The 25,893-nt window shown below is 38.7% G+C and overlaps 2 protein-coding genes across 3 annotated transcripts in view; both read right to left on the bottom strand.

The window, feature by feature from the left end:
- Positions 1-8,235, bottom strand: part of elmo1 (engulfment and cell motility 1 (ced-12 homolog, C. elegans)) — a 122,418-nt gene extending 114,183 nt beyond the window's left edge. Inside the window, exon 1 of one of the 2 annotated variants that reach the window (XM_037794251.1) lies at positions 8,097-8,235. The gene's annotated coding sequence lies outside the window, so the exon portion shown is untranslated. Of the gene's footprint in view, positions 1-8,005 lie in introns of both variants that reach the window. The other variant, XM_037794250.1, reaches the window with a different exon arrangement.
- A 6,523-nt stretch (positions 8,236-14,758) lies between these two features.
- Positions 14,759-22,859, bottom strand: rp9 (RP9 pre-mRNA splicing factor). Its single transcript, XM_037795586.1, has 6 exons — positions 22,518-22,859; positions 22,347-22,377; positions 21,591-21,720; positions 19,111-19,202; positions 18,569-18,630; positions 14,759-15,748 (listed from the first exon to the last, which is right to left on the bottom strand). The coding sequence occupies exons 1-6, from the start codon at positions 22,661-22,663 to the stop codon at positions 15,523-15,525; spliced, it is 687 nt and encodes a 228-aa protein (XP_037651514.1). The 5' UTR covers positions 22,664-22,859; the 3' UTR covers positions 14,759-15,522.
- Between the last annotated feature and the right edge of the window lie 3,034 nt (positions 22,860-25,893).

Here is a 25,893-nt window from a genome sequence, read left to right as displayed (position 1 = left end):
TTCAGAGCGAGCATCATAAAGCACAACATAAACGCTCCAGGGGACATGACACCTCCTGCCTGCCCTTATAATCTGATGCACATCAGAAGTTTACTGTTCGGCTCACGCTAACAGTTCATAAACTTTCTCTGCCATACACAGTGTGAAAAAAATTACAAATAACACTGCGGGAATGCAGAGTACAACACACACACACGCTCAGAGTAAATAAAAAATCCCTCTCCTCCAAAAACATCAAACAGAAAACTTGTCAGCACCTCATGAGACAAAAACTTCAACGAACTAATGGTTCAACATAGATACCAAAAAGTCAAGTGCACACTTTGGGGAGAGCTGTGCAGAAAACTAGGGCACCTCCTCTCCATTCACTCACTGAAGACCGTAGTGGGCGAGACTGTCTGGGGAAGTGCACATCGTAGGGCCTGAAGGGATTCACACTCACACCTCTGATCCCTTCCAAGCCATTAAGACCATGGAGGGATTTAGCAAAGATTCATGTGTCCACCTGATCGAGCATCGGTAGCCCACCTGATCATATTTTCATGGATGGGGTGAAAGAGGGAAAAAAAAAGACAACGGATGTATGGATGGATGGACTCATGGATCAAGAGATGCATAGATGTACAGATAGATAGATGGATGGAGTGATGGGCACGCAGGGGAGCTTGACAGCAACCTTTCATATTTGAACAGAAACAGAGATCAAGCGATGACCCATACTATTACACACCACCTAAAGGGCTGAGAGACACACATACATGCACACATGCACAAGGAAAAAGCTATTATTAGGTTACAGATGTAAAGAACCTGTGTTTAGCACCTGGGTTATACTGAAACTCCAGCATGCAGCTACTGTGATAACGACGCAGGCAAGTGTTTGAGGAAAAAATTACACAGCACTGAAATTCTGCAGCAAATATGCAAACACGCCATAAAACATACACTGTGTGATGTTAACGCCACTGACATACGCACAATCCTATAACAGCTGCATGGTGGAGTAGACCGTAACACCCGCCGCACACAACTGGACAATCCTTACAAAGTACCCAACTCTAAGAGTTAAGTCACTTCAAGCCTCTCACGCAGCTGGAGTGGGGATATACTGGTTAGACTACCTAAACCATTCATCCTACTGGGTCAGAGGCTGAGAAATGCTCAACACCACAAACTCGCACAGAGCAAGAGAGCTGGCTAACCTCTCGCTCAATATTTACAGAGCTCTGCGGCAGTACCACAGCTGGAATGCAGCGGGCAGAGCGAGCACGCAGGGGGAACCGTATCAGTTTCTGGGTCATCCAGGGCTGCTTCACTCCGCATAAAAGTCTAGACTTGGACTGAAAAACATGCCTGAGGATGCTCTCCACATATAACTGATTTTTATTCTAAGAATGGATGTGACCGAGCAACAAAACATATATATTTATAGAAGAACGGGGTAAAAGGTTGAAATATATTCATGAGCGTATGCCCATGCACGGCTGCTACAAGATCACAGTTTCTCTTATTTATTGCATTTTTTTTTTACAAGAGAAAGAGCTGCATGGCTTTCAATTTAGCCCAAGGCAACAATCAGTAAAGTAAAGAGCAGAACATGGCAGCAGTACCTCTGAGATCTCTCCTCACCCACCTATGTCTAGCTGGCTGTCTGGCACCTTCCCATCGCACCTTCAGTACCTACCTGCTGTTTTAATTAACTTCGTACCACGGGGAGCAATTATGCATGGCAACATTCATCTCATTTGGAACTGCAAATGAATCTAACCTCAAGCTGCCAAAGGACAGGCGCACCAGTTTGTACTGCAAGCAAGGATACCAGCACCTTAAATGGTAAGCAGTTTGTTTTTTTTCAACAGGCATTCTCATTGGTTGCACAAAAAGACAGAAAGTGGCAGAGACATGACAGGAAAAGTTTTTGGTGTTACTTTAAATGTTGCAATCCTGAGCTTTTAGGAGAAAAAAAAAGGGGGAAATGAGTTCATCAAGATGGACAGATAGCAGGCCGGGCATACATCAAGGAGAAAACAATTTACATACCTCCATTTCCCTCAGGGAGCAAGAACTGAGAGTGAGAAAGTAGATGGGGGAGAGTGTGCTGCAATGTGAGAGAGAGCAAATGAGAAGAACGTGCAAGAGAGAGATGCTAAAACGAGAGAGACAGTAAGCATGTGTGAGAAAGCGAGTGTAAAGGAGTAAGCTAATGAGAGAAAGATAACAAGCTGCAAGGGGAAGGGAGGGAGGGGAGGGAGGGAAGGAGCTCTGACAAGGCGAGAGGAGACAGAAATTGGCATGGTTGCACTTCAGGAGGTGGTGAGAGGATGCCAAACAGTAGGCAGTGTCAAACGGATACAATCAGGATCTTATATGTGATGCAACTCAATAAGCGAGGGCAGGCACCCGTCCTCACCCGAAAAAAAAGTACTCCATCTCTGCATCTTTCCACTAATCTGATTTCCTGGATTATGTTTCACTATTTAAAATCAAAGCGCTTTAAATTTAATTACATCAGTTTATTTGGCTTCCGACTTATGGTGCAAGTCAAGGCTGCCGTATTTTACCTTCTCATTTACTCCTGTGTTGCAACACTTAAATTCTATCACTGATTTTTAACACCCTGTCGCGATTAAGACATGTTTATTTGGGTAAGCCAGTTTACAAGAAATGAAGGTTTGCTGTGGCTAATAAAACTTGTTTTTGCATGTGTGTGCATTCCTTTTGACATGTCGGTCCCTCCGGTGGCTGTAAAACTGAAATATAACGCTTCTGGCACGCTTCAGTTCTGAACCGGACTGCTACCGACCAATGCTGTGTGTGCACACACTAAACTTCACATACCAGTTTAATGCTTAAATTAGTGGTTTGTTCCAAAGCATGAGTTGAAAATTGCGTTCCTTGACTGCTAAAGCTGTGCCAGGCCCGAAATCTAAAACCAAACATCAATCTCTAACCCACTATCAACCACATGGGTGCAAATATAGGCCAAAACCTCATAATGCAACACAGAATCGCTCAGTTCAAGTGTGTCACCCTGATAGAAACTCACATCAAATATAAACTCAATATCCTCACGGACAACTACAACAACGAAGAAGCAGACAATAACCTCTTACTCTCTACTTCCGTGACACTGCCAGAGTGGCACTTGAAACCAGAACCCCATACATCCCTTGTCAACAAACTCTTGAGAGCTGCCCGTATGTCTGAGACACAGCTGCACATGTGCTTCTGTATCTTGGCTACGTTTGCCTGTGTTTACTGTCGAGTTGACACGGTGATGCCGGCACGCGTGCGGCTCCATCACAACAGGGACGTCTAACAGCATGTAAATGGGCTCTCATTCCATCAGAAGCCGCCTGGAGGGGCAGAGGGACCAAAAGGAGACGCCAGCATGGCCCGCAGGCTGCACTCCCTGATCGGAGGAGGAGAGAGCCGAGGCACGCGGTGTGCCACAGCCAAATGCTGCTGTGGTCTCTTACTGGTTACTGAGTGATCACAGAGGAAATATGGAGCAATGGTTCTCAAAGTGGGGTCTACAGACGACCAGAGGCCCTCTAAGGGCCACTGTGGGAAATAGAGCTGCAACGATCAATTGATCAATCGATTAGTTGTCAACTATTAAATTAACCGCCAACTGTTATGATAATAGATTAATCGGTTTGAGTAATTTTCTAAATTATACAAAAAAAAAACAAGTAAAATGATCTGATTTCAGCTTCTTAAATGTGAATATTTTCTGGTTTCTTTAATCCTCTATGACAGTAGACTGAATATCTTTGAGTTGTGGACAAAACAAGACATTTGAGGGCGTCATCTTGGGCTTTGGGAACACTGATTGTAATTTTTCACCATTTTTTGACATTTAATCGACCAAACAACTAATTGATTAATTAAGAACATAATCCACAGATTAATCAACGATGAAAACAATCCTTAGTTGCAGCCCTAATCACAAATGTTTCATTCATCTACAGCAGTGATTCCCAAGAACCCTTTTTATGGTGGCTTAATGAAATTGTTCAAACGCATTTTGCTACAGAGAAAAAACAGTGGTTGTGGTGGATCATTGGCAGCACATGGGAATCCATACAAGACATCGGCTAGTAATCCTGGAATTAACGATGTTTAGCTTTGGTGTTTCTTTTAGAGTGGCAGAATTCAAACTTTCAATCATTTAGCCAAGTTCTCATCACATTTAGCTATTGATTTTGACATTTCTGCTTGATGCTGACTAGGTTTCACATACTCTCAGATGCAGCACAAATTGACTCAACTGGTTGGCGGGAAACCAACACGTTCTCATCCCAACTCGTCATATACTGGCGCTTTGTCAGACTCCTTGGCGTCACTGTTTGGCAGTAAACACATGCTTAATGTTGTGAATTAAACAAAAACACTTGCTTAGGTTCAGGCAATAAAACCACTATAGTTAGGTTTAGAAAAAAAACAACATGGTTGGGCTTAACACGAACAGCTGATTGTAACGTGAGAGTGAAACTCAACGCATGGGACGCAAACAGCAGCCTCCTGAATGAAAGCCCGGTGTGTCTCTTTCGCTCTTTAAACTACGTCACCACAGCACTTTCCCTGAGTAATTAACATTAACACCGATGGATTTATATTGTAGTTAATGGAGAGCCCGGTGCGCCTCATACCGACACAAAAGCGTGCCTTGTGTGTCAGTATCGAACGCTGACGGCCATGACAAAGCGTCGGTATTTGACGCCTTGGGAATGAGAACAGGCTCGGGAAACTGGGCCTGTCATAGCTGTTAGCTTATTGTGGCAATACATTTACAGCATTACACCAATTTGTAATCCTATTTACATGTTCATTGTCCTCCAAGACACAAGAATGTTGATATTTTCCTTTCAATCAAATCATTTTTTGCTCAAATTAGTTGAGCTACTCCACAATGTTTCCATGTACCCCCCCGGTATCAGCAGAAGTACCCCGAGGGGTAAACCTAGCCCCGGTTTGAAATCGCTGATGCACAGTGTTAATATCTCGGGGATTCTGTTGGAATAAAAATAACAAAATGTCTAACAAGAGAGCTTCTATAGTTCCATACCTGAGAGTCAGGGGTTGTAGGCTAATTCTGTCAAATATCAGGATAACAAAGCAGAAACATTGTGAATAATTAAATCCAAGAAGAAGAAAAAAAACAGTCTTTGGTTAATTAGTTTCAACCAAAAGAAATGAGCATCCTGTGTCGAGGGGTCACAAGTGGTCATTGCTTGTTTTAAGGGGTTGCGAGCCACAAAAGTTTGGTCATCGCTGATCTAACACAAATGAATTACGGGTCCTTATGTGCTCGTCGCCTCAGTCATTGGTATGTGTTTATCTACAAAAGCATTCTGGGTTTAGTTCCTTCTTACTTTTCTTCTCTTTTAAAAAGGAAAACTGGAAGTCATAATCTTCGTTCTATGGACATTTTGCAATTTGTTGCTCCCAAAGTACGAAAGTAGTACACCTACTGCTTCCAATAATGTACAATCTGATCTTCAACTTCAAAACTTAGTTACCTTGAATGAGTTTAAAGCTCTGGTGAAATCACTGCAGTCCAGGTTGTCTGTGTGCAAGTGTTTTGTATGAGCAAGTTTTAATGTTGTTCATTTTTTGTGTTGTCTGTTACTTTCATTTGAACTGTCTTGCTGCTATCTTGGCCAGGTCTCCCTTGTAAAAGAGATCTTTGATCCCAATGGGACTAACCTGGTTAAATAAAGGAAAATAAAAATGAATTAAAGGTCACATGAAAACTTTTGGGACCCCCTGATGTACAAGTTTGAAAAGAGAGAAGTAGGCTACTACACCTCAGATAAGTTGATGAACTGTTGTCAGCAATAATGCATCTTTACATCTTTGCTTTTCATGTTATGGAGGAGAGTGTAGAGCTCTAACATCGCATTTGCTATATAACTTGGTCTGACCCCTGAATACATAATGGATCTCTAAACACCCTATACGCCTGTACACGGTCTGAGATCATCTGATCTGCTACTTCTTGCACTTCCTATAGAGATACAATCATCTAACTCTGTATCCACTTTTAAAACACTTTTGAAAACACATTTTTTTGAGATAGCATTCCTATAAGTAGAAGGGTATAAATATATGTATGTATACATACGTTTCTGGACTCATGTGTACATTTATACACATTTATATACTGTATATTTGTTTTATGAACTTGTCCTACCATTTTAACACTTCTATTATTATTAATATGTTCTGTTCTGTTTTAGCAGTTACGATATCTTTTACTTTATTTAGGTATCTGCTTTTATTGTCTTGTGAAGCACTTTGTGACATCTGTTTTGAGAAGTGCTACATAAATAAATGTATTATTATTATTATTATTATTATTATTATTATATATCCACTTTTAAAAAACTTTTGAAAACACATTTTTTTAAGATAGCATTCCTATAAGTAGAAGGGTATAAATATATGTATGTATACATCCGTTTCTGGACGCATGTGTACATTTATACATATTTATGTATATATACTGTATATTTGTTTTATGAACTTGTCCTACCATTTTACCACTTCTATTATTATTGATATGTTCTGTGATGTTCTGTTTTAGCAGTTGCCATATTTGTTTTTTACTTTATTTATCTGCTTTTACTGTCTGATGTTCTGTTTTAACAGTTACTATATCTTTTACTTTATTTATCTGCTTTTATTGTCTTGTGAAGCACTTTGTAACATCTGTTTTGAGAAGTGCTATATAAATAAATGTATTATTTTTATTATTATTATTATTGATGTTCTGTTTTAGCAGTTACCATATTTGTTTTTTAATCTATCTGCTTTTATTGTCTGATGTTCTGTTTTAGCAGTTACCATATCTTTTACTTTATTTATCTGCTTTTATTGTCTTGTGAAGCACTTTGTAACATCTGTTTTGAGAGGTGCTATATAAATAAATGTATTATTTTTATTATTATTATTATTGATGTTCTGTTTTAGCAGTTACCATATCTTTTACTTTATTTATCTGCTTTTATTGTCTTGTGAAGCACTTTGTAACATCTGTTTTGAGAGGTGCTATATAAATAAATGTATTATTTTTATTATTATTATTATTGATGTTCTGTTTTAGCAGTTACCATATCTTTTACTTTATTTATCTGCTTTTATTGTCTTGTGAAGCACTTTGTAACATCTGTTTTGAGAGGTGCTATATAAATAAATGTATTATTTTTATTATTATTATTATTGATGTTCTGTTTTAGCAGTTACCATATCTTTTACTTTATTTATCTGCTTTTATTGTCTTGTGAAGCACTTTGTAACATCTGTTTTGAGAAGTGCTATATAAATAAATGTATTATTATTTATTATATTTATATATAATATTATTTATAGTATTATTATATAGCTTTCTCTCCTATAATCACAGGCCCATAGTGTGGCTGTGCATGCTGGGCTGGAGTTAACACCCCGCACACCGATAAAGCAGCTCTTTAATTAGCCAGTGGGGGCAAAAAAAGGAGGCATCTATAAACGCAACTCTTTTTTTATTTGCATCAAGCAGAACAGCATGCACTGCTTCCACAAACAAGCCTGGAGAGCAGCAGCAGCAGCCTCGGCTTCTTCACAGTATATATCTGCTGCAAAACACAACACAACTTGCAGCTTTAACGCAGCACTTGTTTAACAAACCATGAGTAAAAGGATTTACTGTGCAGTTTGATTTTCACTGCAGTAGTTTCAGTGTGTATCTAAGAGGAGTGGACTGCTGCGATGCTTTAATCATGTCAATAAAAAAAGAACAGCGCCCAAAAGCCGCTATGTCACAAAAGTAAAGACACAGAGAGAGAAAAAGGCGAGAAGAAACACAGTATTGTCTCGCTGCAATGTAACAGACATTTGCTTGAGGCAAAGCGCAGCAAACATCGTGAACATTTAGCACAAAACGCGAAGGAAGTGAAGCTAAAAACGCTGCTCAACACCAACAAATGTGTGCAAGAGAAGAAAGCGTGCTTTGACAAACCTGACGAAGCGAGGACACTTCTTCCACTAAAGAGCTGCTGATGTCCAGAGTTTATGTGTGTGTGTGTTGTGAATGTGTGTGTGTCACTCACAGTGCTGTTGTCTCCTCTCTCCTCTCCTCTCCTCCTCCTCTCTGCCGTATACAGATAGATAGTGCTGATGTTTCCACTTCCTCTTTTCTTCTTCTGCCGTCTGCTGGCTGGCTTGGTGATGCCAGACAAGAGGAGAGGATGCAGGAATACACAGCTGCTCCCATTGAGTCACTGTTTAAACGAGGGAGAGGGTGACTTTAAGGGCTATTTCAATAAAAGAAAGAAGTCAGAAGTGGGCTACTTTTTGTTTTAGCAGCTCTGAAGTCAGTTAACAAGCTTCAAGTCTCCATAACCCGAGTCATTTATTACTGTTTACTACATTAAATGTGCTTAATTATCATTAATATAGCAGCAAACAACATTTTCTATGTAAATATATATATAGTATATATAATATAAGTGGCTCTCTGTGTGTGTTGTAATCAGAGCTTCTTCTTACTGTGTTGACATGTTAGCTCACAGCTCTGCTCTACACTGCCCTCATACGGTAGATACAGGTCATAACACGTCCCCACAGGCAGCCTCAGAGCAGAGGAGCAGCACCCACCGGTTCCCCCTTCAGGTCAACACTGGTATAGTATAGTAGTATAGTACACTGCTATCTGTCAGCACTTCTCCTTTGTTTGCACTGTTAGCGCTGTTAGCTTTTAGTACCATAGACACTGTTAACTGTTAGCACTGTTAGCTATTAGCACCGCTAGCTGTTAGCACAATAGACACCATTAGCTGTTAGTACCGTTAGCTGTAATCACCGTTAGTTATTAGCACCGTTAGCTGTTAGCACCATAGACACCGTTAGCACCATTAGCTGTTAGCACCATAGACGCCTTTAGCTGTTAGCACTGTTAGCTATTAGCACCGTTAGCTGTTAGCACCATAGACGCCCTTAGCTGTTAGCACTGTTAGCTATTAGCACCGTTAGCTGTTAGCACAACAGACACCATTAGCTGTTAGTACCGTTAGCTGTTAGTACCATAGACACCGTTAGCTGTTAGCACTGTTAGCTATTAGCACCGTTAGCTGTTAGCACCATATACACCGTTAGCTGTTAGCACCGTTAGCTGTTAGCACCATAGACATCATTAGCTGTTAGCACCATAGACATCATTAGCTGTTAGCACCATAGACACCGTTAGCTGTTAGCACCGTTAGCTGTTAGCACCATAGACATCATTAGTTGTTAGCACCATAGACATCATTAGCTGTTAGCACCATAGACACCGTTAGCTGTTAGCACCGTTAGCTGTTAGCACCATAGACACCGTTAGCTGTTAGCACCATAGACACCATTAGCTGTTAGCACCGTAGACACCGTTAGCTGTTAGCACCATAGACACCATTAGCTGTTAGCACCGTAGACACCGTTAGCTGTTAGCACCATAGACATCATTAGTTGTTAGCACCATAGACACCGTTAGCTGTTAGCACCGTTAGCTGTTAGCACCATAGACACCGTTAGCTGTTAGCACCGTTAGCTATTAGCACCGTTAGCTGCTAGCATCGTTAGCTGTTAGCTGCAGGGGGCTAGCTCGGTGTTGTGATGTTGAGAGTCGTTATTTAGCGGCTTTAAAACATCAGGTAAAACCAGTCAGCTTGATATTTGAACTTAAGGATGATGAGAGCAGGTTTCGACAGGTTCTGTCTGGTTTTCATAAACTGTGAGAAATATTATGTCAAGTTATAATTCAAAGTCTCCTCCAATCAGAAACAGGCGTGTGTGTGATGTCACCCAGCCCCTGCAAGTTCAACCTGTATGCACATCAAGAAGACACATGTTGGTCGATCATGAAGACAAAAGTGTGTTTTAAGTATGTTTCTTAACATTTTTAAAATACCTTTTTTACTCTCATTTAAAAGTTTAACAGTGGTTAAAAATCTTATTTTGACCATTTAGGATTTAGATAAGGAAAGGCATGTCACACATTTGTATAGCGCCTTTCAAAAATAGGACAGTTCAGTGTGCCTTGCTTATGGTGCCTTCAAATGAAACTCGTGTTCACAACATGGGAAGTTGTGTACACAAGATGCTTGGCGTTGAGAACACTGCTGGGAAACGACAATATTAACGTTACTGTCAGCGTCTAGAAGCCACAGAGGCTAACAATTTAGCAAGCTAGCAATGGCATAATGACAGTTGGGAATATCAATATTTTCCTTAGACAATTATGAAGAAAAAGAATATAGGCTACAACTAAAATTTCAACATATTCACTTAGGTACCGAAAAATTAACTTCCATAGCCTCCGCCATTTCTAACATCAACAAACACATCACAACTCTTAAACTTGGAGCGTTTAGAAACTTTCCACTTACGAGGTCGTGAATACCACAAGAGGGGGGCGTTCATATGGACTCCTCTCGTGAACGCGGTAAACACGACCCCATTTGAAGGCACCATCTGTATATGTTTCTTGACATTTTACTCTTGTTTAACTATTTTGATAACTCTTATGCTTTCTTGAACATTTAGGAACCAGGCAAGGAAAGACATGTCACATGTTTAAAAAAATGGGGCAGTTCAAAGTGCTTTACATAAAATGACATGGCATTTAGACCAAATCTAATAAATATAGCATATAAAAAACACATAAATAGGCTTTTAAAAGAATAATACAAAATATAAAATTGCAGTGTTCAGAAATTAAATGTTAGAAGTTTTGCATTTCTTCACGTTTTTATAATTAAAATCTTTATATATCTTAAACAAATTAATAAACTTGTTTCTAAGTGTTCAATCATCATTGAGCATGAGAGTCAAACCACTTCCCAAACACACCTCATGCAGTGCACAGTGGGCAAAGTGCTGTTTAGACTTGAACTGCTGTTTTCACCAAAAATCTAAGCACCAATTTATTTATTTTTCACCAAAAATCTAAGCACCAATTTATTTATTTTTTTAATCAAAAATGTAACAACCAATTTATTTATTTTTCACCAAAAATCTAAGCACCAATTTATTTATTTTTCAACAAAAATCGTGACACCAATTTATTTATTTTTCACCAAAAGTCTAACAACCAATTTATTTATATATATATTTTTTTACCAAAAATGTAACCACCAATTTATTTATTTTTCACCAAAAATCTAAGCACTAGTTAATATAGTACTGAACAGATTAAGATTTCAAGAAATGCTAAATATGTGTTAACTGAGCTTTATACAAAGTAAATTGTAAAATAGCACATTTTTTTATTTCACCGCTACATTTTAACAATTTGCACAAAGAGAATACTTGTGTAGCTAAGTTTTTAAAAAATTAGTTAACTTTTTTTTTGGGGCTTTTTAAGAATGTGGTATTAAGATGTTACAACTAAACCTGAGCTCCCCTAGTGGATAGCAGCCTTGCTACACTCTCAACAAACGTAGACTCATGAATAAAGCGGATGTACAATAAATTCAATCTGAATAAACAAACAAACGATTGAGGACGCCGTGTCTTTTCTCTCAAATGTTGGGTGACACAAAGATGCGACTGCCTCCAATCTTGCAGCCAGGAGGGGAAAGGCAAACAGGAACAATGACTTCAATAATTCATGGTTATTGAACGCTCCCTGGTCTGCACACACAGAGAACTGTTTGGAGGGTACGATTATGACCTTCTAATGTTACATTATGTTGGGAACCATTTTGATTTAGCTCCACAGTGGTCCCACACAGCATGTTATAGTTTCATTGGATTTCATTGTACAGGACAGGATCAGAGCCCAGCAGCACCGAGCCACATGAGGCCACTTCTCTTTAATTTTGTCAGTGATTACAGACTGTTTCTGATATTAAACCCAGAGTGTGTGTTTATGAGTAGAAGAGAGAGTGAACAGTGTACAGCAGACAGTCCTGCAGCTCATCCTTGTCTTCACTCAGCAGGAGCAGCAGGAGGAGGATTAATACAGGAGTTCCGTCCGTGATGATAAATAATCTGGAGCGACACACCCAGCAGAAATCTCTCTTTCTCTCTCTCAGTTTGTTTTTCTTCATGCCTATTTAAATGTCAGCCTGTGTCCTCCACTAAATTGTTAATTTGACTGTACATACATGGGCTGTGAAGGCGAGTACGCCTGATACAAAAACAACAGAAGGCAAACTGATTATTTGACAACAACAAAGTGAAATACTAGTTTCAAATGATATTTTGTTTTAACCCTTGGGATAAGGAAACATCGGCAAACAAACAAAACTTTTCTTGTTTCGTCTGTTCTGTTCCCATCATTGAGTTATGGTGCATCTCTGACTTCAGCTTCAGAGCGGTAGATCAGAGGATGTGATTTCTTTATCTGAGACTGCAAAGAGGCAGTGGAGTGGTTTTAAGCCAGCCCATATGGTCAGTATATACTCTAAGTACTGCATGATGCATCCAATAAAGTGCAAGCTCACAATGCAGCAGTGGTGAAAGAAGTACTCAGATCCTTGACTTCAGTAAAAATACCACACTGTAAAAAATATTCCACTATTAAAAGCCCTGCAATCAAAACTTTAGTATGTAAGTCTTTAAAAAGTACTTAAAGTAAAAGTATTGATAGTGCAGTAAAATGTTCCCCGTCAGTGTTTTACTATTACATCCGATGTTGCTGTAGATGTTTTTGACTACTTTATATTGCTTGGTTTAATCTACAGCAATGCATCATGTTCTATAAGATTAACATATATTTGTAGCGTCACTGTTCTGTGAGATACACAAATTTCTAAAAAGTCAACTTTTCATGAGCTCAGAAAAACAGCCCTGTTTAGAGCTTTGTGACGATGTATTTTCCAGCTGATCCAAGAGGCATTTTAAACAGTTTATTTAGCTCAGGGCCGGCTTAAGGCAAAGGCCATTTAGGCGGTCGCCTAGGGCACCACCTTGTGGTCGCCCTCTAAAAACAAAACAAAACAAAAAATGCCGGTGGGCGCCCTTCCTCGTTTTCTGCATTGAGGTAACGAACAAATAAATAAGAAAGAAAGTTAAGAAACTTTTAACCCCTGTGACTCTCATTGTAGTGAAACTGACTAAACACTTTAAATCCAACAATATCAGAGACCAATTGTTTATTTATATTATAATAAATAGTTATTTATGAAAATAAAAATCTTTGTCTTAAAACCATTGTGATGTCTAATGTGTGTTGCGGTTTATGGGGCTATAGGGTTAGGGTTATGGAGGGGTTGAACCCTAACGCGGCGCTGCGGGTGGCGGCGGGGGGGCTCCAAATCCAAATTTCACCTAGGAAACCAAAAGGGCTAGAGCCGGCCCTGATTTTGCTTAAGAAGTACGATAATTTCCTAATAAGTAAAGCTGTCAGACAAATGTAGCAGAGCATCAAATTGAAATACTCAAGTACAATTACCTCAAATTTGTACTTAAGTACAATACTTGAATAAATGTAACTTAGTTACATTCCACCACTGCAATGCAGTATAGTGTACCTCTGCATCCAATAAAATGCAGTCGCTCTTGTGTCTTGTTGCATCTCACAAGGTAAACCGTAGATTGTTTTCCCCTTATGCATAGACTTTTCCCTGTTTGTGTAACTCACTTGGATTTGAACACACCCTTGTTTCACAACCTCTGCAGCACATCTGGTGTGAAGGTGATATCACATTATCAAAAAAAAGGAGAGAAACCTCGTTACTGCATCTTTCCCGTTTGGCAAAACAGGATTAATATTCGCGAGTTAAGCGCAGTGCTCTAGTCGTAAAGACTCTGCAAATATGTTGGCCGCCCTCTAACACAATCTGCACAGTGAGTCTGGCCTGGCACTCAATCTGACCTGTCCCTTGTCCAAAAAGACAGAGTGCTTCAATAAAAGACTCTCCGCTGACCAAATTCTCTCTACGTGGCGCAGCCTCCCTCTGAGCAGTTTGTGACTGAATCTCATCTGGGAGATTCATTGTTCTACTCAGAAAGAGAGAGAGAAGTCGACGTGGAACAGACTGTTTCAATGAAGCTGATTTATCTTAGGTTATTGGTCAGAGCACCAGAAAAAGGGATGGACAGAGGAAAGAAGATGAGAGAAGGAGCTCTCTATCATCAACTAAAGCGCTCTGCTGGCTGTATAATCTGTCACTCTTTGATGGAATTGTAAATTCTCACATAAACACATACACTCCCTGCAGCATTTGAGCTACTCAGAAAGCTTAAGACACAAATCTAAATGGAAATCTAGTTTTGCTTGTTCCCTGTAGCTCTACTGTAATTGTCTCTCTATCAGGGTCATTAGGAGAAGGGAATGTTTCAAGTTCATTTCCACAGGGAGTCCTGTTCAAAATGTTTCTGCTCATGACAGAGAAGCACCAGACTTCCTCAAATGTGGCCTAAAGGGCAAGTCTTGTGCGAAGTAGCTTAACCGTGAGCTGCTGGTGTGATGAGTTGTTGACGGTACAGCTCAGCGCAGAGAGGGGAGAATCGCTCCGCATTGTGTAGGTTACAGACTGTGAAATTATTTTTGAGAAACACTCTCTGAAGTATCCTCAGACTGATAGATCAAAAGAAAAACGTTCTTCGCCTCTCAGGAAGGTCACAGCGGTACTGTGGCGTGCACTTTTTAATGATCAGACTTTCTGCGTGTGGAGCTTTCACCGCGCCGTCCTCAAACGATTAAGTCGTCATCAATATGAGATATAGTCTTAAGCCAGGGCCAAAATTGTTAACATCTTTGTTTTTGCAGCCTAGAGCGGGGTAAACATTGGAGAAAGAGAGCCATCTTTATTCTCGGCGTAAAGGAGCACATTCACATACATTCTTTCCCCCATCGCTGTGGCTTTTTTTTTTTTTTTTCAGAGCAAAATGAGCATATTCCAACCTCAAATCATTCCAAATATTTATGTACAGTCGCAACATTCGGGGGCTTGTGTGTGGAAGACAAATTCTCACTGTACTAATTTGGACTTTCCACCTCTCTCTCTGCGTTTAACACACTCTACAATCAAAGTATTTAATACCAGCGAGATGGCAGGGATACAAAAATATGGTGGAAAATACAATCTCTTAATAACACGCTGTATTTGCTGACATGCTATCTTATTGAACCCCAGTGAAAAGAACATTATCTTCTTACACCAGCGGGCTCATTTCAGATCACTTCGGATTCATTACTCATGCAGCTAATGCTTTTTGACACACATATGCACCAAGGCACGCATACACGCACTTACTTAAGCAGCTGTGCCATATGACCCTGTGCTGCACGAGCCGACGGAGAGGATGCAAAATGCAAGTCGTCACCCTGGAGGGAGTGAAACGGCTGGGAAGGTGGGGGGAGTCATGCACAGTGGACTTACAGTTTTTATAGCTTCAACCTGCAGAGAAAAAGGCTTAAAAAGGTCTTCAGAGTGCCGGCATTCTGCAGAACTTCACTACTGCGTTAAAGATCTACTACTTCACTCAGTCTCTCTCTATGTTGAAAGCACTTAGTATACAAGTGCATATATCAGCATGTTCCAAAAACACTCAATCTGAATCCGAGCAGTCACTGGTTTTGGAGGACTTGTGCTTTCGTTTCCTTTTTCTCTTCTTCTTCTCTTTCTTCTTCGTTTTCTCCTTCCCCTTTTTCCTTTTCTTGCTGCGATGGTGGTCAGACGACGAAGAGGAGGAGGAGGAGGAAGTGGAGGAGGAAGAGCTGTCTGAATTGGAGGAGGAAGTGGTGTCCTGAAGCAGCTGCTGCAGCTGCTGGATCCTAGAGACGGGGAGGAGAGAAGGTGCGATTAGAGTCGAGTACAGGGAGGAAAACACAACTGATGTGAAGTGTCCTTGAGCAAGACGCAGCAGCCGCCGCTGCCGCCGCCGCCTTTGTCCTAGCGTCGGCATTTCCGGACTGTCAGCCAAGTGCCTACTTGTGTTACATATTTCCAGTAACTTTCTCAACAGTGCCCAATTACCCGCTGAATCTGCAGGTGTGTGGAGGATTTTCAGAACACACCTGGATAACGGGGTCATCCTGTCGCTTAAATACGAGGCTCGAGCTCAGACGACTAAAATAGATAAGATAACTTTCACCTGAACTTAAACAGAGGTTGTTGAACCAGGAGAGAAGAAGTCAATAAGATAGTTACTTAAAGGTTTGGTGAATATCTACTTATCCACAGCCATAAAAGACTCGAGAAGCAAGATTAAAACATCATCACGTCACAGAATGAGTGAGGAAGAAAGCACCACACTGCTCATTGAAATATAAAACATTAGTCAGAAAGGAAGGAGAAGATGATGTTCAGTCTTGGAGGCCACTGGAGTATATGCCCTTTAATTAGCTCAGAGAAGTGAGCCGGCACACCGAGAGTGATGATATCAGAAATGTAAAAATTTTTTTTGAAGACTTAACTATTCAGCCGTGAAAGTGTTTCTCTGAGAAAAGGTTGACATGCTCTTGTGAAGTGTCCATCAGGCCTCATTAAGATCTCGCGGAGCAGCGTGATCATCTGAGCTACTCCTTTAAGCGTACCTCTCGTCCTCAAAGTGAACTCCATCATAAAAGCACTTCACGAACCTACAGCTAAATTATGAAAAAAAATGTCTCTTCCCTCAGCTCAGAGACGTTTGAAAGAAAAAGGTATAGTCCCTGCAAACTGTCAGCGCTGAGTTTATTAGAGACTTAACGTTTCAGTCACTGACCTTCGTCAGGCATCGAATTCACAATGTACAACAACACATCTTTATGTTAACTCCCAGAGACCCGCAACGACTTTACTGTCTTTCAGAAGCTGTAGCAGGTTCAGTTTTAATAACGCTCCATAGATACGCTAAATTGTGGCAAAGAAAAGCTGGCGTGGCCATTTTCAAAGAGGTCCGTTGACCTCCGACCTCAAGATGTGTGAATGAAAATGGGTTCTATGGTTTTTTTTGGGTGCAGTATAAATGTGTTATTTCGCCTATTCTAATAATGGTGTATTTGAATATTTCTGCATACAGGGGTCCCTAAACAGTCTTGTAATTGCATAAATTGTAACGCTGAGACTCTTGTGGCTCCAATGAGCCCAGTTGTATTCATGTGTGATGTTAGTCCCCATAGTAACCATTTCATTTAATTGAGACCATTGTTTTTTAATTTGACCTCATTGTATAAAATGACCTGTGGTGACCTCTAGGATAATCACAGCCTCATGAAACTTTACAGCCACAAACTAGAACAGAAACAGAAGTGCTCGTCATCTAAACGCCAAAAAATGCAATTCTTGCAGAAATCTCCAAATGTCAAATGTTTTTGATACTTTATCACAACATGGCTTTTTCTATGGCGTTCCTCAAGGTCTTGGCGTCTTAATGTGGTATTTTGGAGGGATTATTGATCATTTTTTATCAATTATTGAGTGGTAAAAAATTCTGCAACAACATATGAATCATAATAGAGCAAGGTAATGGCCATCATATACTTTTATCATAATGTTCTATGCCCTCACACACTGTCGCATGTTTTAATTAATTCGTCATTTCATTAATATTTATTTTGGATTAATGACTAGAACAATTTGACACACAGTTTTGAGCTGCATCTCAAATTAATCTTCAGGTTCTTAGCTTTCAGATGATGTACACCACTTCTATGTGACATCTACTGCTGACCTGTAATCTCCCCCTAAAGACCCCCACTGTAACCCCTTAAAAGAACGTCTCTATTGTGGATCTCAGAGGGTTAACGCCATAAGCTGCAATAACTAGTGAAGAAAGGGGGGGCAACTCTCAAACATCTGGGACTATTACCAAAACAATATATATCAAAATATGTGACATACAAATAAAAATAGTAGAAATAGGAAAGAAAAGATTAAAAGATTAGATGGGCAATGCAAAATAAGCTATTTTGGGAACGCATATCAGAAGACAAATGGTCCAAGTCCAATATCCAACTGCAAATGTCTTCATAACCTTGAAGAAGTGCAAAAAAAAATAACTTTCAAAAAGAATATAGATGCAAGTTCTTCTAATAAGTAGCTAATTCCTACAATTGCATCAATAAAAGTTTTCAAGGACAACTTGAGACACAACACTGTAAATGCAATTGTAAAGTAAGCTGGGCGAAGGTTGAACTGTTTCACTTCCCTTTCAAAGAAGATGCCAAAATTAATGTGGCACAGACACGCAACTCAGACTTCAAAGCGCCGCTGGCCTTTGAATAACCTTTTCGTAATGCATGCAAAAATACACAAAAGCGTGCTTGTGCTGGTGCTCTGCATGCACACACACAAACACAAACACACACACACACACACACACACACCCCTACACTGACCCTTCATAGTAGACAAACTTCAAATTCAAACACCCTGGCGTCAAACACTATTTGCTAGAAACCGGCACAGAGAACCAGCCACCATGAGAGAATTTCCAGGTCATCTGAGATTGTCCCACTGCGCTGTGGGAGAACTGTCTGAGAGCCGCCTCAAAAAACTGTCTTTTGTCTGTCCTTTCAATCTATTAAAGTTTAATCTGACTATTACTCAGGGAAATTATAGCAGAGGATATGAACAACATGCATGATTAAAATAAAAATGAGTGTATGTACCTGGTTTCTTTTTCATTCCTTTTGTTTTCTCGAATGATGTCGTACATTGGGTCTTCATGAGCCTAAAAGACCAAAAGTCAATCTGTCATTACCTTCTATGAAGAAAGGGGGGAAACAAATCATACCTACTTACAATAAGAGTTGCTACATTCAGAGGAAATGATCCCCTCAACCATCGTGCCGATTCTAGTGTTAGCATTTTAAAAAAAAAACCTCCCTATGACAATACGAGGTATGAAAATATGACACAGTTGCATTTATGGTAATCGTTGCAGAGGCTGTGTGTTCCTGCAGTAAGTCAGTATTGCTCCATTACAGGCACATTGGAACAGGCTGTGTGAAGAAGTCTGCTGCCCACATGTTCCTTAGTGTAAACTAAATATGCCCCAAATCTGTTGTTAACCTCTCAGCCCAGCTCTCAGACACAAACGTTTGTCTCTGTCACAGCTCCTTGACCTTGACACAACCTACATTCATTGACACCTTTTCCTAAATAAACTACGGGTGGGCTCATTTTTTTCCTAAGCAGTTAACACACTCACCACTCTGAACTGCTCTAGTTTCTGGTTGCCTTTGATGAAGAACGGGCACTCTTTATCACCTGTCCTGTGGCCGTAGCGCTTGCATCTCCAACCTGCAGCAAAGGAAACAAATAATAAATCTGTGTGGTTGGGACAGATAGACTGATGTGACAGGTACATCATTGCTATAAAATAGATCAAATATGGTAATGAAAGTACATTCTTGACCTTGGGAATAGTAGTTTGACAAAATAATCTTAAAGGTGCTAAATTGCAAAGGGTGGGGGCGACACTTCCGCAACCACGACGTGGGTCGGGACGGCGTTATCAGCGGTAACTGCAGCGATTAGTAGGCTTGCCGCAGTAGTCAGTGTTACTAGTCTTCGGACACCCACTGATTACATTACTTGCCCCCCACCCTCCACCGTCGTTTTACTTTTTTATAGAAATAAAACCCATTTAGTTAATTTTCACGTATCAGCGTTGTGTTATCAATACATAGTCGGACGCTATAAACCGAAAGTGAAAGTGTCTGCTCTGTGTACAGCACAGAGTAGCAGGAGTCAGATTTCACAACACAGGATGAGAGAGAGTTGACAGACAAGACGATGGCGATTTGGTGTCAAAGCAAAAAAGAAAAAAGCACCTATTTGGCAATATTTTTTCATTTAAACCCAATGCTATAAGAAAAACATGAATTCAGGGTAAAGAAAAATGTTTCCTTTTGTTTATGTAATACAAAAAAGCCAAAGAAAACAACTTGAGTCACGCACTCAAACAACCCTGCCCACATAGCGACGTGTTGCAGAATGTACGCCTCATTATAAAAACGCAGACCTACAGTACTGGGTGGCTTCGCTGAAAAGAAGTGAAGAAGTTCTGTGAAAACTTCACACTGTTTTAATATTCAACACTTTAAGTGGCAGTGTAGCTGCCATGAATAACTTGAGAGTCTTTGTAAAGTGAGACCACAAAGTTTATTAACTTGGGTTTTGTCATGTCCATATCATTCACAGTGGCGTCTCTCTGTTCCTTTAAACACGATGACATATTCAAACATTTTCTCAAAGGATTAAGCCGAGCGAGCATCGATGCTCAGATTCTGCAGAACAAATGCCAACTTGTGTACAGGGCCTGTGTGAATGTGCACTGACTCCCTAAATCCCTGGCTGTTCATGCAGCATGAAAATGAGTGGGACGAAGGAATGAATGGACACTGACTATAAGGACAGTCTTTGTCTCTGACCAGAAAGACAGAAGGTAATCTCCACCAACAGCAGAATTAATCTCTAGCAACAGACAAACAATAGACGTGGTGTTAATTGTCAAGTGGTTACATTTGTCATCTATTAGGACCGCTGCCCACACGTGGAGGATAAATACTCCCACCTACAGTTCCTGAACTTTAAGTGTTATTTGTTGTTATTTCTATAGATGATATGAATTTAATTTGTGTACAGGGTGTTTATCTCAAAGTCTATCACAGGTTTAAACCTTTCAAAAGCTTTTCCATCATAATTCAATGAATATGAGAGTGTAAGTGTTCACATATTGTATTATTCACAAAACCCAGCAACTTTCTTGAGCTCTAGTACTAAGTCTAAGGTGAAGACGAATACCCTTTTCCCACCAAATTTAGCGAGTATATGCAGGATTTTTAAACATGGGAAAACACTCTAAAAATAGGTGACAGACTCCTTTCCCATTGCCAGCAGACGAGTATGCCTTTTTGTTTTTTTTTTCCTGGCGTGGCACATTCAACGTCATGAATGCAACGGAAAACAGGGTTTAGTAAACAGTGAAAATGTTACTGTTTTTTTAATATTCGTTACTTAGTCTCTCTTTCAAACTCTCAAACCAGAGTTGGTGATTGTTGGAAAAGTGGAAAGGCTACAAAGATGGTTTTGATGAGTTTTATTTTGTTTCTTTCGAGTTTGAATGAGGTGTGTTTTGATAATAATATTGAGGTACAATGACTGTTGTCTGACTGGAGTCTGGTGGCTTTGAGGAGAGCATATTAATTGTATGTTTTGTACGTTAAGTAAGGGACAATGTACAGCGAGCCGTTCATTGTTGTGAAAGAAACCCTTACAGGGCGATGCTGCACCCCAACATGGAGCGGAGGGGTCTTGCATCGCCCTGAAGGGGATTCTTTCATAACAATGACCCACTAGCTGTACATTATCCCACTTATTCCCCGGCTACTTACTTAAGAGATCAATAATTTAAGTTCAAAACACCAATGAAAAAAAAGAAAAAGAAAATCAAATTCACAGCAAGCGGCTGTATCATAGGACAGATCTCATTCTCTTTTACAAAAGTGTATAATTAAAGATGAGCTTCACCTCTGACAACCAACCTCACTTCTGTAGCTGAGTGAAATGTCCCTGAGGTTTTGTGGAACATCCAGTTACAAACGAAATCTTTGCAAAATACAGCAGTTAACACATATCTCTCTCTCTCTCTCTGTGATATTGCTGAATTAGTGCATCTGTACTCACACTGCATCACCTTCACCTCCTTCCCCAGAGGCATCCACAGCCCTCTGGTGGGGGCGTTGGCCAGGAAGCTCCTGGCTGCTTCATTTCCTGGTTCAGCAGGAATACAGTCCTCTGGTTTGTCCTCATGCTCCTGCAACAGTAAACACTGTCACTTCTGGGCATTTCATGTCTTTGACTGTATAATAACTGCATGTGTCAAGTCCAAAGCTGCTTGGCATTCATTAAAGGACCCATATCGTGCTCATTTTCAGGTTCATACTTGTATTTTGTGTTTCTACTAGAACATGTTTACATGCTGTAATGTTCAAAAAAAAAAATATTTTCCTCATACTGTCGGCCTGAATATACCTGTAGTTACCCTCTCTGTCTGAAACGCTCCGTTTTAGCGCATTTTGACGGAATTGCAACAGAATTGCGTTGCTAGGCAACAGCTTGGGTCCATGTGTACTTCCTGTCAGCTGATGACATTCACATACACACTGCAACCAGGAAATAAACTGGGACACATTTAGAATGTTTACGTTTAAAATTGTGTCAAGGGTCTAAATATTGTATATTTGTGACATCACAAATGGACAGAAATCCAGACAGCTCGTTTCAAATGCAGAGTTTCTGAATACGGGCTGTGTGTATTTCCGTGTGGATTGAAGTGTTTCGATACTTTCACAGTATTTATATAGGACTTAAGCCTGCTTTATAATAAAATAACGTGAAAATCTCACTTTTTTATAATATGGGACCTTTAAATGTGTTTACCTTGATGAGTCCTGGTGGAGGTTTCTCATAGCTGCAGGAAATAAAGACAACACTGAGGTTAATTGTGTGGATTACTTGCAATAAGGAGAGAAAACTGGTATATTAACATGTATAATTCATGCATAAGTTTGCAAGCTTCAACAGAAGAAGCTGTCATGTGATATTACTCACAAGGTCTCGACGTGTTTCAGTTGTTGGACTTCTTGGTTGAGTTTCTTCGTGTGTGTTTTGAGTTTCTCCAGATCCTGTTTGGAGGACTTGTGTCTCTTGTGCTCTCGTCGGTCCTCCTTCTCTCTTCTTCGCTTCTTGTCCGACATTGTCCTCCTGATACTGACACAAACTGAATCATTAACTTATAAATATCGCTGCATTTAAAGGGGTAATGTTGTTAGTAAATACACTGAGAAACCTCGGCCAACGTGCTAAAGAGCAGCAGCTAACTAGCAGACTGTGGTGCTGCTGGACTTCCTGTGCAGCCGGATTGGTTAGTTAAAGTCCAGCGACACCTGCAGGACAGCGGCGGTATAACACATGAACACATGCTGCAGGACTCAATGCTGCTTTTTATGTTTCAGTTTCTCTTTCATTGCATGTATTCTGCAGCTTTATGGCTTTGATATACATGACTGGCTTTTCCCAAAAGTTTCTCGTCTTTTGTATGCTTGTGTGTTGATGTGTATATATGTGCATATGTAACTATATGAATATGTAAATGCTTGTGTATGTATATGTTTCTTTATTTTCCCATTCTATTGTTTTTTATTTAATTATTTATGTTTCAGTGTATTCTGTTGTACATAATGTGAATTTCCTTGGAAAGCACTTTGTGCTTGAAAAGTGCTCTACAAATAAAATTATTATTATTATTATTATTATTATTATTATTATTATTATTATTATTATTATTATTATTATCTGGGAAACTTCTCTCAAAAAGGACATTGTTTATGGTCTTGTTATGGACAATAATGTCATAGACTTTTTGTACAAAAGTCTTATGTTCAACATTTTATTTCGGCCTATGTTTTTATGTTTTTATTCTGTATTGTTTTTATCTTGATGTTTGCACTATGTAAAGCACTTTGTAACTGTTTGGAAAGGTGCTATACAAATAAAACATATTATTATTATTATTTATTATTATTATTATTATTATTATTATTATTATTATTATTATTATTATTATTATTATAATAACAAAGATGACTGTGGTGAATAACATTCTCATTCTTGGATTATTTGCACAAATCCAAGTATATGAAAGTGAAACCTATAGGTTTAATGTGTTTCATTCTGAGTTTTTTTTCTTACATAAAAGTATATGAATTACAGGTGCAGCCCCATAGCCCTTAATTTAATTTAATTTAATTATTTTCATGTATAATTTTACATATTTTATCTGTTCTTGTCCTGTATGCACCTTGTCCTTTTGCTCTAATGCAATGATCTATGAGCCATGTTTGTAAATCTGAATTTGTTCAATAAAAACATTTATCTGTGCAATATATCCTTGATGCAATATACAACTCAAGTGCAACTTTGTTTACATTTTATTTATTATATCTACTCTACCTATTTTACAAGTGCAATTACCTCTTTTCACATTATATCTATTTTTATATTTTATACTTGTAGTGTAGAACTTCTGTTTATATTTATTTATTACATCTACTTTACCTGTTTTTATTTGCTTTATAACTGTGTGTGTTTTACCTGTTATATGTTTTATCTGCCTCGTTTAGTCTTGTCATGTATTTGTTTTAAAGCACTGACCAGAAGTGGCAACTGTGAATCTCGTTGTATTTAATACAATGACAATAAAGTTTTCTATTCTATTCTATTCTATTCAAAGGTTTCTCATCTGGGAAACTTCTCTCAAAAGGACATTGTTTATGGTCTTGTCATGGATAATAACAATAAGATGACTTTCTGGTGAATAACATTCTCATTCTTGGAAAATCTTATTTGCACAAATCCAAGTAAACAAAAGTGAAACCTATAGGTTTAATGTGTTTCATTCTGTTTCTTTCTTACATAAATGCCCTTAAAGTCATGAAAAACAAAAATGCTGAGAAACTTCTTAGCATAATAGAAGAATATGAATTACAGGTATACAGCCCTATAGCCCTTAATTTATTTATTATTATTTTCATGTATAATTTTACATATTTTATCTGTTCTTGTTCTGTATGCACCTTGTCCTTTTACTCTAATGCAATGATCTATGAGTCATGTTTGAAAATCTGAATCTGTTCAATAAAAAAAAAAAAAGTTTCAGTTTCTCAAAATACGACAAAACACATTATTATTTATTGTAAACATATACTTACTTTAAGCACTAGCACCTTTTTTTAAAAAAAAATCTTTTAACCAGCTTTCATCAATGCAATGGTGGAAAAGTAACTAAGTGCATCTACAAGAAGTGGTGTACCTAAGTAGAGAGATAGATAGATAGATGTAGTTTATTAATCCCAAATAGGGAAATTCTTGTTACAGCAGCAGGTTATCCAGGCATTGCACAGAAACAGTAAATACAAATAAAATTAACATAAATAAAATGAACAATATAAAGAACATATTAGAATACACTATGAATATACCATACTACTACAACTAACATATTATCCAATTCTTAAAAAGTTTAAACATAAAATAACATACTATATACTGTACATTAGAAAAGTGTGCAAATTGGTTGCAGTTTTGTTTTTTTTAATTAAAATTAAATGAGGCACAATTTTGAGGTGCTTGTACTTTACTTGAGTATTTCCATTTTCTGCAACTTTATACTTCTACTCTACATTTTGGAGGCAAAATTTGTACTTTTTACTTCACTACATTTATTTGATATCTTTAGCTACAATGCATTTCGCAGATTCAGATTAATGATACAAAATATAATCAACAATTAACAGATTAATCTACAGATTATTATGTATTATTATGGATAAAGATATGACTTTATTGATCCACAGGTGAATTCACAAACTACCTGGCAGTACATAAAGTAAAAAAGACACACCTTTACTAGGTGCAACATTAAAGCAATGTAATGCATCAATAATTAAGTAATACGCATATTCTGATATAGGCCATTCTGCATACCGAGTACATTTACTTTCTGTACTTTAAGTATATTTTGACACTAATACTTTTGTACTTTTACTTAAGTAACATATTAAATACAGAGTATTTCTACACTGTGGTATTGCTACTTTTACTTAGTAAAATATGAGGATTTCTTCCACCTCTGCATTCATGCTTTGCATTTCAAACTTGTACCTCCCTTAGTTTTACATGTAAATTCATTTGTTCTATTCTACTTGACTATGTATGTATTTTTAATTTTACATCTTTGGCACAAACATTTTCTTTGGGATGAATATAGGTCTATCTTAAGTGAAAATTCTCCTTAAAACATCCTCATTAAATGCAGCTGCATTAATGACATATGTTACATCTATATCTGCAGCTACATGGACATAAAATCTGCCAGACTAAAGTTGCAGACAGTATAAGAAATTTCCAAGCACTCTATTCACAGAGA

This window comes from Sebastes umbrosus, chromosome 15, assembly GCF_015220745.1.
Source record: "Sebastes umbrosus isolate fSebUmb1 chromosome 15, fSebUmb1.pri, whole genome shotgun sequence".
Classification (NCBI taxonomy): Eukaryota; Metazoa; Chordata; class Actinopteri; order Perciformes; family Sebastidae; genus Sebastes; species Sebastes umbrosus.
This window is presented reverse-complemented; position numbering and strand designations above follow the sequence as displayed.

Bases quoted from the DNA above. Each gene is read 5' to 3' on its own strand.
- rp9 (XM_037795586.1), bottom strand. From the start codon at position 22,663: ATGTCGGACAAGAAGCGAAGAAGAGAGAAGGAGGACCGACGAGAGCAC. The intron at 21,721-22,346 runs GTAAACACATTT...TTACTGTTGCAG, and splicing joins CTCCACCAGGACTCATCAAG to GAGCATGAGGACAAACCAGA. The intron at 18,631-19,110 runs GTGAGTGTGTTA...TTGGTCTTTTAG, and splicing joins AACTAGAGCAGTTCAGAGTG to GCTCATGAAGACCCAATGTA.